Source organism: Lasioglossum baleicum, chromosome 12 (genome assembly GCF_051020765.1).
Source record: "Lasioglossum baleicum chromosome 12, iyLasBale1, whole genome shotgun sequence".
In the NCBI taxonomy this organism is placed as follows: Eukaryota; Metazoa; Arthropoda; class Insecta; order Hymenoptera; family Halictidae; genus Lasioglossum; species Lasioglossum baleicum.
In genome coordinates this window covers 15340893-15359319 of record NC_134940.1, presented here as the reverse complement: position 1 = coordinate 15359319, position 18427 = coordinate 15340893, and the positions used below count along the sequence as shown (strand labels likewise).

The 18427-nt window shown below is 34.5% G+C and overlaps 2 protein-coding genes across 3 annotated transcripts in view; one reads left to right on the top strand and one right to left on the bottom strand.

Annotated features, from left to right (window-relative positions):
* Positions 1-18427, top strand: part of LOC143213990 (uncharacterized) — a 63285-nt gene that overhangs the window by 23337 nt on the left and 21521 nt on the right. For both annotated transcript variants that reach the window (XM_076434444.1, XM_076434445.1), the window contains exon 3: positions 11591-11683. In XM_076434444.1, the coding sequence (XP_076290559.1) occupies positions 11591-11683 (93 nt within the window). The remainder of the gene's footprint in view (positions 1-11590; positions 11684-18427) is intronic.
* LOC143213979 (phospholipase B1, membrane-associated) lies at positions 4154-17013 on the bottom strand. The gene is made up of 8 exons (XM_076434410.1): positions 16879-17013; positions 11132-11241; positions 9982-10186; positions 8990-9166; positions 8611-8770; positions 7579-7738; positions 5632-5783; positions 4154-4542 (listed from the first exon to the last, which is right to left on the bottom strand). Exons 1-8 carry the CDS (start codon positions 16972-16974, stop codon positions 4364-4366), a joined length of 1239 nt encoding a protein of 412 aa, XP_076290525.1. The 5' UTR covers positions 16975-17013; the 3' UTR covers positions 4154-4363.

The window sequence follows — 18427 nt, the reverse complement described above, 5'->3', positions numbered from 1 at the left end:
GCCCGATTGAATTACCTTTGCATGTGACATACTGTAATGGATCAATAATGAATTCCCATTAAAGAACCATACAGATTTGCTTTAACTTTATACTTCAGTTGTGTGCGTTACCGGATAGACTAAATTATCAAACAATAGTTTAATTTTTGATGGACGAATATCGACGATGGGCACGCTGCGTCAAAACAATTGACCCCTGGTTTTCGAAATAAAATTCGACGATTTTTGTTTGTTGTTCTGTTGTATATCTTTCTAGAAGTCTCGTTTACAACATTCTGAAACAAAAAATTGAAAGAATGTTGAAATAAAAGAGTTTTGAAGAATTCAAACCATAAAGATCATTTTGCGCCACCCCGTATAATCCGAGATATCTAATATCTAATGTTAAATTGTCGAATGCGAGAATCGTCAGAGATAATAATTATTATTAGTATACATAACGAGAAATTATATGTAACAGGTAAACTCGAAAACGTCTTTGTTGAGCTTCTGAAATTTTATATTTAGGGGTTCGCTCCCTGCTCCTCACCCCTTCTCAAAATCTCAGCTCATATCTTTGTGTGAATATTTACAGTGTTTTACATTTTTTTTGTTCTGTGACGTATAAAATTCGTCTTTAGCTCCGAATTGACCCAGTTGAAGATGACGTTGTACATACTGCGGAAATTCTGAAAATGTATGTCGTAAATGAGTAAAAAATTGATGAATTTCGTATATAGATCAGAAACCACGTGTAAATCCGTAAAATCTGCATGAATGTATGCAAAATATACGGACTCGTGCGCACAACGTATGCACATTTTCATACGAGCGAATTAAACTTCAGGTCTCGTGTTCGTAACTATTATATCGTTCGGAAAGTCGTTTCGTTTTCTCAAGGGAAAATGAAAACCAATTTGATACCGTTTGCAATAAGTTCCATGACATTTTGTTTTATTGCGATTTTTCACATTATCCTCTCGTTAAACAGAAAAATGACTTTTTCTTTCGCGCGCTGCATTATTACCCTTGCGGTAATAAAAAAGCAAAAGGTGATGGAAACGCGTGTGTACTTTGATTTTGCATATTTGATGCGATGACAAAAAAATACTTGAATGATTAGAAAGCACTACAAGGCAGGAAATGACGTCCGAAGTGTCAGCCTTCAAGATATACTCGGATTTTGCGGTAATAACAACTGGAATTAATGCCATCTTCTGCACATTGTTATCATGGATGCATAAAATCCGCCTTTTCGAGTCTATTTATGCAGCGCCCGCTCTAGCGGTTACAAATTGCCGCCCCTTAAGAATATATGTATATATGTATACAATATATTTTAAATAAAGGTACATATTTTTTATTTTCAATAAAAATCAAATCGTTTTATTTATATTTTAATAAAAGCAAATTTTCTATTAATTGGGTATTTAACACATTAATATTTCTCACACACTTACAGCCAAAATGGCGCTGATTTAAGTATTCGAATATTACTGTATCAGCGAATGGTGTAAATTAAATTACAATTCTAACGATATGCACCACACGAGGCATTTGAGAACACGTGCAGTTTTGTTTCTTTTTTCCATTGGAATACTAATTTGAGGTAATGTACAATTTAAATGAAATTGCCACGTGCAATTGAAAAATTGAAAGAAAGCAATAATATGCCGGAATTTGGATCGAGGTTTCCCACAAGTGGCAAACTATAGCCACTCAAGTCTATGTTAATAATTAGACTGCGGATCTTTATGCAAAATAGAAAATGTTTGCATTGATTCCAGGACACAGGAGCCAAATAAAAGTTGTATTCTTCTTTTAATTATCCTTTTAAGCTGAAACTAATACGTTGATGTCCTTAAATATTTTTAACATGTCCACTGCTTTAAATTGTACGTGTCCATTTTTGTCATAAATGCATAAAATCCGCAGTCTACTAATAATCATCACGACATAACACGAATACTATTATGGCCGATGAATTCTCTTTGCAAACACTTGATAATTCACTAGAAAGAATTGATAATATCTAACAACCACATATAGGAATAAACATCTTCTGTTTCTATCAGTGGAGAAACAGAATTGGCCTGCCTTAGGCCATATGTGCGTAAACCGCTAGGAGCATTTATGTGGAGTCAGCTCTATTACGTCAGAAAGTGATGTAAATCCTGCACTGTAATTTCACACACGCGTCACTTGCTCTCCGTTTAAATTAATCAATCATTAATTCATTCGGAAATCAATTTACGTATGTATCGTATTTGCTTAACGTTAACCGATTAAACCAGTTTCACATTTTTCATTCTACCGTTGTTGACATTACAGAGATGCTTCTGTTTACATTCGGTTACATGAATATTCGAAACTCTTGAAAATTGTAGCGGTGCTTATATCTGTGGTTGTCAGGAAGAACGCCGCGTGTCACATAATTTCACTTTCGAGATATTGCCGTCTAAAGTTTTGATCGCTAATGCTTTGCCGTAGCACATCGGTTCAATTGCATTATGTTTTTCAGCCTTCCGAATTTATTTTCATGACTTTTTTTTCTGATAAAGACGTAAATCCTATGCTATAAATCTCAATTAATGCATAAACTGAAATTTTTTGAAATTGTGACATGCGGCGTTTTTCCTTGCAACCACAGATACATGGTTATGCATCACAATGTATTTGACGCAAGGTCAGGAAAATGAATACGCTCTACGACAATGACGCTGCATATTCTTCTGAAGACCCGTAAATAAATTTGTTAATTTACAATGATATTACCGTTCGCAGAATTGTGGTACACGATTTTTTCTCATAATAGAAAGGCAATGAACTGCTTTCAGTATACTTTCTATACGACTCAATGCATAACTTTCTTCCTAAATTAATAGAAAAAGACGAACAAGTCGTAACACTATCCTGTTTGAGTAAATAAAGTGGAAAATTATACTTGATATAAGGCTTGATTAAATTGATCGTCTTCGATTTTGTTTTCAATCTTCCGCGAGAGCTTGACAAATTAGAGGTTACAGACAGCGAGGAGTTATTGGCTAGTAAAGTAAAATTCTAGATAAAATAGTGTATCTTGGTCATCCTGCAAAATTTTTAGAAAAATTTTTTATAATTGTGAAAAATGAATGTAGAACATGTGTATTCTTGTAAGTAATACATATGTATATTCTGTAACGCGTCCTTGAGTTTCTTTGTCCGGAACAGATTGTTCCGGTACTTTCTCACCAATATCACTTCCCCCACTACCTTTTAAATACTGGTTATAGGATCCGTGAGATTATATGTATCTGTTCATGAGATTTAAGGTCGCAGCCCAGAAATGTCCGGAAACACGTTTGAAAGTATGCAGACATCCTCGACATTTCTGCCTTTCACCGAGCGCATTACTTATTTATACGATCTTACACGGATATTTCCGGCATTCATTTTTATGTCGGTCAACGTTCTCATTATTTCGTGGTCACTTTACATTTTATACTCATTTGTTCACAAATAGATAATATTAGAAAAGTAGAGCAAGTGTAATAGAGGCATTCTTTAACACTAAATCTACCACATATTACATTTATTGAAATAATAACAATACTTTCATAAGAAATGATTATATAGTCTAAATAAAAAAAAATTAATCTTGTCATTTTTATAAGAATACATGTACTAGTTACCTTTGAGGCTCGGTAGGTTTAGTGTTAATAACAGTTGTATTTCAATAAGTATCACTATTCCAAAGTATATTGCAAATTTTGTATTTTTGGTATTTGTAAATGCATGAGACACGACGAGTTACAAAATTTAATGAATAACCTTCTAGCAGGTAGAATTACTTTCAGTATCATTCTAATAAGATATATTCTTAGGAAATATAAATATGTTTATAACTATCCGAAAAGCGTACTTGTAAAAAATTATAAAGTTTATTAGACACGTACAAAATTGGTAATTTACTATTTGTAATATTTGAAAGAGGTAGAAGTAACTTAAAGATGGCGATAATTTACTAGATTAATTCTTACTAATCATGCTCAAATTATTACTTTAAAATTAATATTTAATATATAATACTCAATAATTGAATAACTCTTAATACTAACACCTATTACTAGAATTTGATTAATGAAATATGAGAAATATCATACGTTTAAATAAGTTCTAAAAAGGAGAACAGAAAATATTTATTTATTCCATCGTTTCTGTTTTCTATTTACAATACGATTACATTGATAGACATATTTTGTAACAATTTCAGGTCTGTGTAGTTTTTTACAATGTAATAATTGTTAGGAATTTCAGTCAGAAAGATTTCCATTGGCGTGGGATTTTCCGTTTGCAATGAATATCACAAATTACATTATTGATATTACTAGCATACTTTTGTGAACTATCTGGGTGTAATACCATCCTGCCTACCAGTCATTTTGAAATATTTTGAATTGACATTTGTAAAAATATATGGCACTTTCTCTGTTGGACATAATACTCTCTCAAATATTTCTGGTAGTCCAAAATCCGTTTTCTTTCCCACTGGTTCGAACATGTTGTTCCATAAAAGATTAGCTCCTAAAACAGCAGAAAAATTAAACCAATAGAATCAAGTCATATGAATAATTAATAATATATAATTACAAAACTACACACACACACAATTGACACACAAGGGCTAATTTCACCAATGAATAAATTTTATAATTTTCTAACATAATTACTGAATCATTACTAAACATTTATGCTGAAATTTTTACGTTTTGTTTCTTAACAATGCTCATAAATATTGTATATGAAAAGAAAGTAAAATAACAGAAGAGAAATGCAACAAACAGACACTTTAAATATGTCGTAAGACGTAGTACAAATTGACATGGAAACTAGGGAAAATATTTGCATAAAGAACAGAAGAACTCGCTATTAGAAAGGTGGAAAAACAAAAGAGCAAAGACTCGTGCAAAGGCTAGTGTAAATGTGTGAACGTCTGAACGACCAGAACAAATACACGTCGAGTTGAGTGAAAACATGCGAACGTGTGTAAATAAAAACGCAACACGTCGAACCAATAATAATTAATTATCTAGAGTTCATTCAACGAATATGTCAATAAAAAATGTAGATGCGTAGAGACTGGTTGTATTTCCCAACATTTAAACAATATTTTGTGAGAACTATTAATTGTTCTACTAAATACTTGTTATGTTTGTCGGAAATAATTCATCACTCTGAAACTGAATTACAGTAAAGTTATTTTTGTGATTCACTATCTTTTACTTGCCACATTATGCACATTTCATGCATGCTGACTAACTGGTTAAATTCGACAGATTTAGTGGTCGACCCTCAGATTGATTTACCTAATTTTTCGAATAAAGATAAGACACGTTTTAAAATTCACAATACTGAATTCTTATGATCGTTATCATCAGTAATATGCATTTCCATAATATCCGTTCATATATTATCGAATGTTTTCACTTTCATTTTTTCCATATGTTTTTGTAAACAAACGTAAAAACGTTGTCTCTTCTCTAGAATTTGTCTGATGTTTAGCAATAAATGAATTAATGCTCATAAAAATGTTCGAAATTTTGGTTACATCAGTTTTATTTATTGTATGTATTTTTATTTAATGTACATTAATATTATTACTTGTTACCTTACCTAATGCGTGGCCCTTTTGGCTAAAATGAAAGCAATCATACGTGACCAAAGTAGGATCGATTGGTGATGCTTTACTTGGATTCGCGTTTGGAGCATTGAACAATTTCATAAATGGTTGTAAGACCACTGTAAAGTCTAGTGATTTATCGTACCTGAAAGTTTATATCTGCATTAATAAACATAGGGAAAGAAATGTTCTTCGATTATTGCAAATGACATCTTTGTACTATTTTCTGCCGACACGTGGCATACAGACGTGCACTTAACTTATAGCAAAAACACTTATTTATCTCTATTAAGATTGCAGACAGAAGATAATGTCGAAACAGGAAATAATCATATTCCTCATTAGAGCAAATACGATAACATAAATAGATCTTCTGTTTGAGGTGATCTTCAACGTCACTAAAAGTCTCATTACTGTCTTCTTTAATTGTACATCTCAACAGTATGACCTAGTGCCTCGTGTCGAGTTCAGTGACGTGAATACGGTGACCTCGAAATGGCATTCAATTGAGAAACGTAGGGAACTGCAATCTTAACATTGGGTTGGCAAATAAGTTCGTTCGGTTTTCATGATTTATTCCACTCTAAAAAACAGAACGAACTTATTTGATAACCCATAGTATGTATATGTATACTTATATCTCCAATTTTATAATAATTATTGTAACCTTTATTTAGATGTTGCATTCTGTGCATACGTCATTGTCAGATTACAAACTTTTATCTATTTACACTTCATAAATATTATTTAAAAATGCATAAAAAAATAATTTGTTATATGACGAAACTATTAAAGTTTATTATATAAAGTAATATTATATAAAAATAATTAAGCTGATTTTCTTAACTTTACATTGCTTAAATATACAAAATATTATATGAATTAGCTAATAGATTAAATAAACAAATTTCATATGTTTTCTTTATTAATCAAGATTTAAATTAAGTCTCATGTTAACATATTTTATATTACTATTATATGTATAAGAGATATGTAATCGCTTCTAGCTCGTGTGTATGCTAATTGATTTTGATGAAATTTTCAGCATGTGTATAACTAACATAGATCTACAAAACATATATTTTAAATTTTCTTTGAGGCCCTAATAAAAACGTTTTAAAAGATGCCTTTTTTATTTTTGCATGTAACCTTGTAAATTATAATTTTTTGGAGAATCTTTCTTGCATATCATTTCATAAACCAATACTTCTAATTGATTATAAAAAATCAGGTTGTTTGATGCAATTATAAGAAAGTTATTCTGTCTTAAAGGGCGTTCGAATACTTTCGTTACCCACTGTATGTAAAATTGATATGTTTTACTCTTGAAACCACATAACTTTTATAACCTTGCGATCGATATTTCAAACAACATTCACATAACTTTTGTTTCAACCATTTCTTTTCATATACCAAATAGTTTAAATTTAATTTAGGTGGCACACTCAGGAGAATCACCCTGTACATTATTTTAAGATAACAAGACTGATCTTTAAGGTTCTATCTTCACTTTTTATCCATTTGATATTTCATTTTACTCCGAAACGGAATGCAACATTAATTAATGCGATTGCCGTGTATTCTTTTTATATGAGTGGAAACATAACATATTGACGATAATATTACGCAATGTCTGGTCAAAATGTCATGATCAACTAATTAGTTAATTCACTATTCGTCAATAAGTACAAAAACTCTAGAATCGAGACAACACTTTAATTTTGTCGATAAAGAACGTGAACGACTAAGAAATTCTACCAGAATAAATGCAGGCAACTTAAATTGTTATTCATTAGCAGAGTATGTTTGAAATAGTGCTGACTTTCATCGATAAATTTTATTTTGCTAAAAGTTATGTGTGTTTATGTGTGTTGCACTGCTGCAGAATCTACATTAGATTTATAAAAATAATTTTGTATATTTTTTTCATACAATCTTACCTTCCTGAGTCTATCATAGATTCCACTGCTTGTTGGTAAAGCTGCGCCATTTTAGAAGCTGTAATACTTGGTTGACCTCCTCTATGCATGCAAGCACAATACAAAGGATGCAAGATACTACACATAGCAGTTCGAGGAACTCTAATGGATACTGTGACGTCTGCACAAAAATTGATAGTTCTACTAAAAAACATAATTCACGTTCACGCTACTTTACTTAATAGTTTATTATTCCGTTATGGAAGAACACTGACGTTATGGAGAAATGATTGTAAACCGAGGCCCTTTTCGTTGCCGAGAGGTTGGGAAATTAAACTTAGTATTATTATTTACTATCCCTAAATAATATGTTAAGAATTGCATCAAATAAAATATTTTATCTCGGGTATGCAACGCTTATTGCTTGACAAGTTTCTGAAGTAGTTTGAGTAGATGTTATTTAGGTTTGAATTTTTGTGTAAAGTCACGCGTCACATTCTGACCGGGCAAATGCAAGAGTTTAAAATGATTTACAGCCGACAATTGCTATAATTGCCATCGCATCACTTCTAGAGAATTCACAATGAAGTTTAATCTGTCTCGCACGTGTAATACTAAACCAGTCTATCGTATCTAATAAGAAAAAGCTGAAGAAGTTTTCGTGCAACTTGTCGCATTACAGCGGAACAGTTTTATAAGTTTTTTAGGAATCTTACACGTAATGATGATAGACTTGTTTTTAAATAATCTTTTATCGTTAATACGTGTTGGTTTGATTCGAACGATTTCACAATATTCTACAGGAAATTAACTTTTTCCCTTGACACCTCAGTCAAACAAATTTTATCTATTACCTGATCAATAACTTTTTATAAACAGATATATGCTATGTGGTAAAAAGTCTTGATCTAAGCCTGATCTGTGGGTCTGCGCACTTACTAAGATCGTACAGCTACGTCCGGCTTACAATTAGATCAAGACTTTACTGTAGTAACTAAACAAAATATTGACATTTAGTTCGTAAAAGTGTTCCCGTGCGTTATAATTAATTACCTATAACTGGCACAAGGTTGACTAGAGTACGAGGCAAAGCAATTTTCAAAAAATCCAATGCCCTTCGTAAATGCAGAGCGTAACGGACAGGTGAAAACTGCATAGGACTATAGCACTGCGCAGAACATATGTCATTTGCACCGAAAAAGATAGTGATAAGCTGCAAAATAGAAAAATATTTTATTCGGCTGTGATCATTTTTTCGCGAACATAAATGACCGATTTTTATTATTTTAGGCGAAATTTGAAATGCTTCTCTCCAAGAAATTTTATTAATTGATTGCGATCTATTACAATTTCTATCTATTGAAGTAACTAACACTTTTTTAATCAATTTTAATCGTAGGAGATAATTAACCGAACTTTTAATTTACAGTACCTTCCAGTGTCGTTTAAAATCAACTTTCGGGTCGCTTTTGATCCTTTGAACAAGAATGCGAGCTTGCTGCAATGCGTCTTCCGTAGCCGCGACAGGAAAAGCAACATTCAATTTGGCCTTCGCCGAAATAAATTCACCTGTACCCGTCGAGTACCCAGACAAGTTGGGATTGAACATCTATCATGACAATTGATAATAATAATTTCAACAAATCGAGAAATGAATATCCAAGCAAGTTTTGTTTTAAAGGTGGATCAGTTGTTGTAAAACAAGACTAAGGGTAGTAATGGAGAAAGGGGAAGAAAAAACAGACCAATACTGTGCGCATAAGACCGCACGACCGAAGTGAAAACTTCTATAGTGATTGCACACATTATGTCTGTTTCTCACTTGCTCGACTAAACTTGGCTCCCCCGAGTTTACTCGAATTGCGTTTCACCTCGGAGCGTGACGGATCAGACTCATTCACTGACCAGCAATTGTGTACGCGGTGCGCCCAAAGAAGTTTTCATTTCATAAATTATTTCGAACCTAATCTTGATATTCTAAACGACTAACAATAAGATCCATCCTTCTGTCGATACAGGAAACAAGTAGTCAGAGAAAATACATTCAAGGTTGTTATTGTTACCCTTGCAAAAATCATTTTTTTTCGGTGGAGGAAAGTTCTCTTTCGATTATTATTGCTTTCTTTGAAGTCCAGTTATGTTTATCGTGTTCTGCAGAGTATCAGCATTGCCCTAAATACTCTTTAATATCGTGAATATCTGAATTGCAATAGTTACATCTTTATTTTAAGAAACTGTCGAATTTACAGTCTTGCCCCGTTCTCCACAATAAGAAATGATATGTGATGTAAAGATCGGTCTATAGATACAGCTAGCAAAGAAGAAACGTCTAGATGTAAAGTGTAGAAATTACAGACATTAAGTTGAATTATTATTCCGCATAAGGAAATTTCATGCTGATTACAGGTCTAATATACGTAATACCTTTAATAAATTAGGAACGGTTAAGAATCGCCTCCAATCACCTTGCCCACCTACACACCAGCTGACTCCGCGGGCTTCTATAAATGTTCCAATTGCGAACTCTTCTAAAGCACCACTTCCGGCAACCAATGAGTCGCCTAAACCACCTACAATATCTATGTCGCCTGGTCTTAAACGATGCACGCTTTCAGGGGCAGAACGAGACCTGAAGATAAAATTAAATAATGTCAACTTTATCAATTACTTTCACATACATTTTATTTACATGGCCTTTTTATAATAGCATTTCAAACCTCGGTTGATGTTTATTTTGCTTACATGTGGAACACTGATATAAAAATTAATCTTTATATTTTTGAGATCGAAAGGAAATATAACAGCTGGAGAAGTTCAAATAACAATTGTCATGTTCTACTAGATTACATTGTTTATATTGTTTATATATGGACAGTATAGATATTGCATCACAGACGAGGTATAGGAGTGAACCAATTACCTCTGACCTAATGTATTTTTTTGTCTCATGTCCGCGGGGCTCTAGATCTAGAATCTAGATCTTCTACAGCCCCCTTGAAATTTCTGTGTCACATCCTACCTTATCGGTCGGAACTAATATTGTGGAACTGATATCACCGACGAGAACAGTATCTCGTCGGTGCTGATATCACAGACTGCTGTTTCGTGTCGCATGATCTAAAATAACAGAGATGGGCAATTTTTTATTTAAAATTTTTAAGGAAAGATAACCGAAAGTTAGTTTTTATTCGTACTTATTTTGCTGAGAAGAATATATTCAACATAATTTATCTGTGAGATATTCTCATAGGAAGTTCATTCGTCACCTATAGTTTATTCGTAACTTTTATTCGAGAGGTATTACAGCTGCAAAGTTTTGCGCTACATCCGATCTCGAATAACAAACAAGAGATAAGGTATATTTTATCCAAAACTTATTTGACTAATTTTTTATATATAATAAATAATGCCCACCTCTGTGAAATACCGATTCTACCGATTCTACCAACTGGTGAACTAGATGAGAATATTAGTGAGAATCGAGTATCATAACTCATGTATAATCAATTCGTGTCAATAATCATGCATAAAAGTTACTTATAGTAGACATTTGAAAAACTTATTGTAAACCTACCTTCCATATGTAACATTGCAGGGGAAAGGAATATGCTCTGGAATTTCAGGTTGACTCCTTATTCCACTGTACACATGTGGATAAACAATCCCCTTTTTGTCCGTGTCATCCTGAAATAATGCAATTCGGAGATAAGCGCCGAGATCGGGTTATATATAATTTAATTTATACAATCAAATATGCTATTTATTTATGCTTTATCGTGCAAGAAATCTAGTTTAATAATTTTGATTTTACATTGAACTTGAATGATTTATTTTTGACGGTTGATCGATTGAATTTAATCGAATTTGTTGTTTGTGTTTGATCGTACATTAGAAATCTAGCTTATTTAATTTTAGTTTGAATTATAATTTATCTATTTTATATTCAACTTGAATTTTTTATTTCCTATTAATTCGGATGTAGCCTTTGACAATTGGTCGATTGAAATTAACGAATTTGTCCATTCTGTCACAGTGCCCGAGGGAAAAGAATCCATCGATTCAAAGACGATATCGATAACCGAGATCGAGACGCAACGAGTCGTGCTGTATTCAAGTGGGAGAGGACGTGAGTAGATTACCCCGCCTTTTAGAATTGCGATTAATGAATTGCCGCACTGCACTTTGATACGACTACTGCACCTGAGCAATCGCAGCCCGTGTGGCTGCCCCTGATTACTCGCAGCCAGTGTGACTGCCCCTGAATACTCGCAGCCGGTGTGGCTGCCCCTGATTACTCACAGCCGGTGTGACTGCCCCTGATTACTCGCAGCCATTGCTTCCCTCTTAGAATTGCGTGTATAAAGAAATTAAAGTGCAACGGGAGTTTTCTATATCGAATTTGATGAATTAGCGTCACGACAAATAATGCACTACTCGCGTTTGTTTCGAGGTGTTTATTATTTATTGTGTGTAGATCAGCGTTGCGAAAGAATGATTATTTGTATTGTTTATTGATTTTTAAGCATGGAAACATTCGGAAGACCTTTGGATTTGTTATCGATATGTAAAATCGTGACAAAATGTGCTTGTTGTTGTTTCAGGTTTATGATTGTTGCAAAAAGTAAAAGGAAAAGACTTTAATCCGACTATTGTTTTGCTTAAAGTATTCCGCGAAAATCATGAAACTTTCAAAGCATGCATGCTTCCGGCATCGGGATTCCGCGTCCGGTACACCGCTATGTTTTGTCACAACCTCTACTGATCAATAAAGAATACGAATTTGGCATACAAAGCACGTAACTGCTTCTGCTTTCTTTCATTTGTATTCTATCATGACTTGACTTAAATACCGTCTCGTATAAATAAATGAATAATTTATTTCTGCGACTACGCCAAATTCCGACATACGTTGAAATTATTATCAGAGCCCAACCATTACGAGTTGCAAATTTTTCTGGTAGATTTCAGTATTCCAGCTGTATGTGAAAATTTGTAGCGATGTGTGTGATACATACTTGCCTTTTCTCTGTGTTTTTCTCATCACTCTAGATATATTGGGTTGGCAAGAAAGTAATTTCGGTATTTTAAGGTGAAATAGAGCCTAATTTTTTTTTTTATTCAAGCAATGAACTTTCATAAATAAGATATTTTCCATTTTGTTCGATGATCTTTTGCCAAAACAAATGAATAAGAAAATATTTTATTGATTAAAGTTCATCGCTTGAATAAAAAAACAAAAATTTGGTTTTACTTCACCTTAAAATACCGAAATTGCTTTCTTGCCAACCCAATATTAGTTTTTAAATATTATTCAAAATTTCGAGACAGTGGGAATACATGAAATGTCATTTCTACAGCATTCGGTTAAAATATTGTATTCATTTACGAAGCGGTTGAAATCGGTTAAGGTCGGTTAGGTAATCATTTGTGCACGAAAACAAGTTATTTTAATTTTGTGTGGAACTCATGTTTAGCCAAAGTAAGACAGAATCTTCCTACTCGGCAGTTAAACGAAAAGAAAAGTTCTGGCCTTTCTCCAATTGTCCGGCATGCAAAGCACTTTTCTTTTCGATCGTCTAGTTTAGCCGTCCTTCCGGTTTGATGTAACAGCGACAGTAAGGTTGCGTTAACCCGTTAGGTTTCGTCTCGGTGTCAGTTAGGTCAATCTAAACGGTACGACACGGACAAAATGGGAAGTATTTATACAAATATTTTGCTGGTACTTAATAAAATTGCTGCTGGTCAAACAAATGCTCGATTTTGTACTCTTTTTCTCATTTATACAGGGTGGGTTACCCCATATTACCACTTCGACTTACACGACTATTATTATTCGTAGCGGAAAATGGTTCACACGTAGGGTTGAATGATATCGAGAGCATTCTGACGTTAACAGTTTTTTTCAGGTTGACGCGTAGAGGACGTATCAAGGTCATTAACTATTTTTTATGTGGAAACTTTATATTCTTTACAAGAATACATATTTCTTGGATCCATTATATGTATGCATTCTTATTGAATCTTCTATGGGGTAAAGTAGCCTAATGTGAAACCCATCTTTTTAATAAATCATCACTCTCGATTAAGAACACTTTCATTATGAAAAATTATACGATGTCGGCGATAAATAATCATCGAAGGGGCACAGATTTTTGTGAATGGACAATGTTAAAATAGGGGAATTGCAAACCACCCGATTAACGGCATTGAAATTAGCTTCCGAATCACGTTCAGTTCTTCGCATAGTTTCAGTCGCCGCATGCTAAACCATTTTTTTTCGAGCGATCTCTACGGACAACTTTCCTACTCGTCAGCCGGGTTACCAAATTAGCCGATGATGATGTGTTCAATTTGTCAGTGTCACTTTCACTTGTATCCAAATATTCATGACCACATCGTCCTCGAGACGGTAACAATCATAATTGAAGTGTTTGTAATGAAACTACTTTCTGTTAATATTGAAACATGTTTTCATTAACGTTAATTTTATTTTATTTTAGTTCAATTAATTCTATTTATGTTTAATTCATGAACACTGTTTTATTAATGTTTGTTCGGACATCAAGAGCACTGCGGTATTATTCGCTTGCCATTTTTTCGCGCTGTCCGACACCAACAAGCGAAGAGCGTTTCTTCGTTTAGTTTGTTGTGATAAGAGGGTCGATTCGCTGACTTCGAGTCTTTCTGTCGCGTCCGCGCTCGCGTTCTTGTTCGTGTCTTCACACGTGTTTGGCTTTCGAACCACTGGTGAAATATTGTGCAAGATTTCTCGCGCATTTTAGCCTCGGTAAAGTAATATTCTCGATAAAACGGGGAACCATGAACACGCCGTAAAATATCGGTACAGGACCTTGGGCAGGACCTCGATTAATCGGGTTGATCGGGAGACAAACAGCCCGGATAAATTAAGGCCCGATGGATAATCGAGATCCGAGGAAATAATTAAAATGTACATTATATTCCAAAGTATATTTTTGATTTTTGAAAATTTATTTTCCTTCACAACATAATCATATTTGTTTATAATCGGAATCCGGTTAATCGCGGTCCTACTGTACTTTCCCGCCAATATAACTACCCCAAAACTTCACTACCTCGTCATCATAATATACATTATTACAAGAATACAACACACTTCTTCCTTTTTAATTCAGTCTTTTTGTTTTATTGTATGTAGATACGTTATTATTTTTAATCTCACCACTGTTTCGAGCAGCACGTTAGTTGCGTCCAGAGTTGGGCAAAAATTTTTATTTAAATAAAATGGTTGCGTCAGAGAAGCTGTACGGAACGGTCGACAAATTTTGATTCGGATTTTTCAATTGAAGGATTTTTTTGCCCAACTGTCGCCTAGTATGTTCTGCTCCTCGGAGGGTGCTATCGCTCGCGAGTTGTCCGAAAGGGAAGGGCACGCACACCATAACAATTTGATATATTCTTGTTAGAAAGAAAATAGGAATGTCGATAAAAAATCAAGCATTTTCTGCTGCCACAGGGTGACAAGAAATAACGGAGTTAAACATTTCTTATTATAATTCTGTCAAATCGACGAATTTTGAAAAACCAAATAATAACAACTATAACATGGACCTTTAGTATTCATATATTTAAGAAGTTTCGAAGTGGCCACCCTGTGAGCCGATTCAGAGGCTCAAACGTGTTTTGAAATTTTCGGCTATGGGCCGCAGCTCTTCTGGCGTCATTCGGTCCCACATCAGGCGCAGAGATTTTTTCAGCGACTCGAAACTTTTATGGGGCTGAGCACAGGCCCTGGCCTCCAAAATCGACCAAACGTTGGAGTTCATAGAGTTGAAATCCGGTGAGTACGGCGGCCATTCCGCAGATGTGATGAAACCTGGAAAATGGGATTTGCTATGGTTTTCGCGGATCAAGGGGTCAAAATCAACCAAGAAGCGTATCGACGGGACATTCTCGAAGCCGTCGTACTTCTGTGGGCCCAACAGCACCTCGGCGATCCGGAATGGACGTTACAGCAGGATTCCGCGCCGGTCCACGGGGCGAAAACGACTCAGGAGTGGTGCAAAGCCCATTTTCCAGGTTTCATCACATCTGTGGAATGGCCGCCGTACTCACCGAATCTCAACCCGATGGACTGCAGCGTGTGGTTGATTTTGGAGGCCAGGGCCTGTGCTCGGCCCCATAAAAATTTGGAGTCATTGAAAAAATCTCTGTACCAGGAGTGGGACCGAATGACGCCAGAAGAGCTGCGGCCCATTGCCGAAAATTTCAAGACACGTTTGAGCCTCTCTATCGGCGCAAAGGGTGGCCATTTCGAAACTTCTTAAATATATGAATACTAAAGGTCCATGTTATAGTTGTTATTAGTTGGTTTTGCAAAATTCGTCAATTTGACAGAATTATAATAAGAAATGATTAATTCCGTTATTTCTTGTCACCCTGTATATATGTTTACCCGGCCGGCAAAATCTGCTCGAGCAGATTATGACGAAATGTTTTCAATCGTGCTTTGCCAACAAAAGGCAGCGTGAAAACTAGGGGTAGGGAAAATTTCGGGTACCTTTTGGTGCAAAATTCATACCAAATCAAAAGCAGATTGCTGACCGAGTAGAAGACCGGACGTATTTTATAGTGAACTATTGTATATGATATGACAGTTCTCAACTTTTCCTTTCCATTAGAAAGTATGTTATACAATTCTGCTTCATTAAATTACTATTGTTAGCAAAAGATTTTGCAATATAATAATCTGCATATAATAATAATTTGAGGAATGGTATAAACGGTTTTTCTGCTATCAATAGATTAATATTAACAATAAACGTACCGAGCTATAAAAGTAACAGGCACGCGAGTGTTGCCTTATAAAAATGACAAGATTTAAGTTATTTAGACTCTCCGCGATTGTGCTAATAAAGGTATTTGTTAAATTATTTCTTATGACAGTATCTTTATAATTTCAATAATTGCAAAATAAAACTAGAGGTAGGCTTACTTAGTGTTATTTATTTGACAGCTTTTATTGAAAAGTTATAAGTTTACAGTTCTCCCGAAGTAGTAAGGTTCTCTTCCCAGCACAGGTTTGAATCAGACGGATTCTTTGCGAACTCCTTTCGCATTTCTTTCGAGTACCATCTTATGAGACGCGGACGGTGTAGGGCTTTTATTTTAAATTCATTTTTTAAATTCATTTTAAATGTATGTATTTTACTGAAATGCATAAAAGCCTCGATGCAAATAATTTGGAGCTCAGGTATTAAAGAAACAATGTTTGATATACGTGTAAGTGTAGGAAATAAAAACTTTGCAGTCAACACGAATATTTTTGTGAAAAATACTCACCTTTGCCAAGTGAAACACGTTCCGTAAAAAATCAGTAAAGGAACTCGTAACCGTCGATGAAAACACTAATATCGTAAAGAAGTATATCGTCTTCATCCTCGTAGAGTTTGTTGACTTTTCTTTGGAAAGAAAAGTTCTCGCCCCGGTCAAACTTTTCCTTCGGATGTTAAGCAGTCTTTTCTTCCATGCCCCTTTAAGGATTTATTGTTCTTCAGGATATATTTCACAACGAGGAAAACTTTCTCCTTTTCTTTCGTATCAGTGTCGTTGCATTCGAAAAGTTCGAGCCGTTTACGCGAGTGTTCCTTTGAACTCAATACATCACTGAACTTTTTCGCTCGTATACATATTCCCATATAAATAATTATTCGAATCGTACAATAATCGTTCGTGGGCAAATTTTATTTTGGAAAACATCGTTGTGTCGAAAATACAAAATTAATTTTGAAGCATGATTTTACACTACATATTCGTGAGACAATGTTCATTTTTTAATTGTTTTATTTATTATCTTAGCCGTGTAACCTGATTATCAAATTGTTTTATATACCTACGTTGTGTACCTAAAATTTTTAAATATTTTAAATTTTTTACATCATTCTTGACTCAGAGTGTTTTATGATTTGTTAATTATTATCTGTATCATTATAATCTATTGTTATTATTTTCATTCCCAACACAATTTTCTACTTTTTCAATTTTATCTTTGCAGTTTAACTAGCGCAGCTGATACTGCAAGAATGTTAAACATGCAAATTACAATTGATATTCACTTTCGTCATTGGACGGGTAAACACACATTTTTTGCCACTTGTTTGCTTATTATACACTAGGAAACTAATAGATATCACATGAATGCACTTGGTTCGCCTATCATCGATAATCACCCGCTATACACAGCGTATGGCACTGAACATGAATGGAGACAGCTGAGGATAGACTTACGCTTGTCCACTGATGGCCCCTCTACTCTTCTTTTCTGAACGGAATACCGGCGCTCTTTCGTATTCTTATGGTAACAATGACATTGTACGTGAGTAAGAGTGGCCGAGTCAAAGTATTGTTCTTTTAATGGTGCTAATAGTCACGCGTGTGCGTTGCATTAACGCCAGGAATTTTAATATTCAAAATGGGTAAGACATCTGTTTCTTATTCAAGTACAGTAAGTCCTTGACTCTTACGCGGTTAATTCATTCCAGCGCTTTTCGCGTAAGCCGAAAAACCGCGTAAGTAGAATAGTGCCCGAGCGCCGCGCCGCCGCTGAAAGGTTATTTAAAGCAGTCAGTTAAAGCAGACATCAGTGGTTTGGATGTATTGGATTGGCTAATAAGTTCGTTCGGTTTTTTAGAGTGGAATAAATCACAAAAACCGAACGAACTTATTTGCCAACCCAAAATACTTTTTATGCATATTCAATTTTATATTCAGAGATGTTCGATAAACTGATGCAATTAGCATGAACACCAGGCCTGGGCAACTCGTAGCTTGCGAGCCGCAGACTACGACTCCCCCTACTACTGGGTCCTCCCCATCAAACTCTTGTAGAGTG

Bases quoted from the DNA above. Each gene is read 5' to 3' on its own strand.
- LOC143213979 (XM_076434410.1), bottom strand. From the start codon at position 16,974: ATGAAGACGATATACTTCTTTACGATATTAGTGTTTTCATCGACGGTT. The intron at 11,242-16,878 runs GTGAGTATTTTT...GCATTATTTCAG, and splicing joins ACGTGTTTCACTTGGCAAAG to GATGACACGGACAAAAAGGG. The intron at 9,167-9,981 runs GTATTACGTATA...TTGTCATGATAG, and splicing joins CCGTTCCTAATTTATTAAAG to ATGTTCAATCCCAACTTGTC.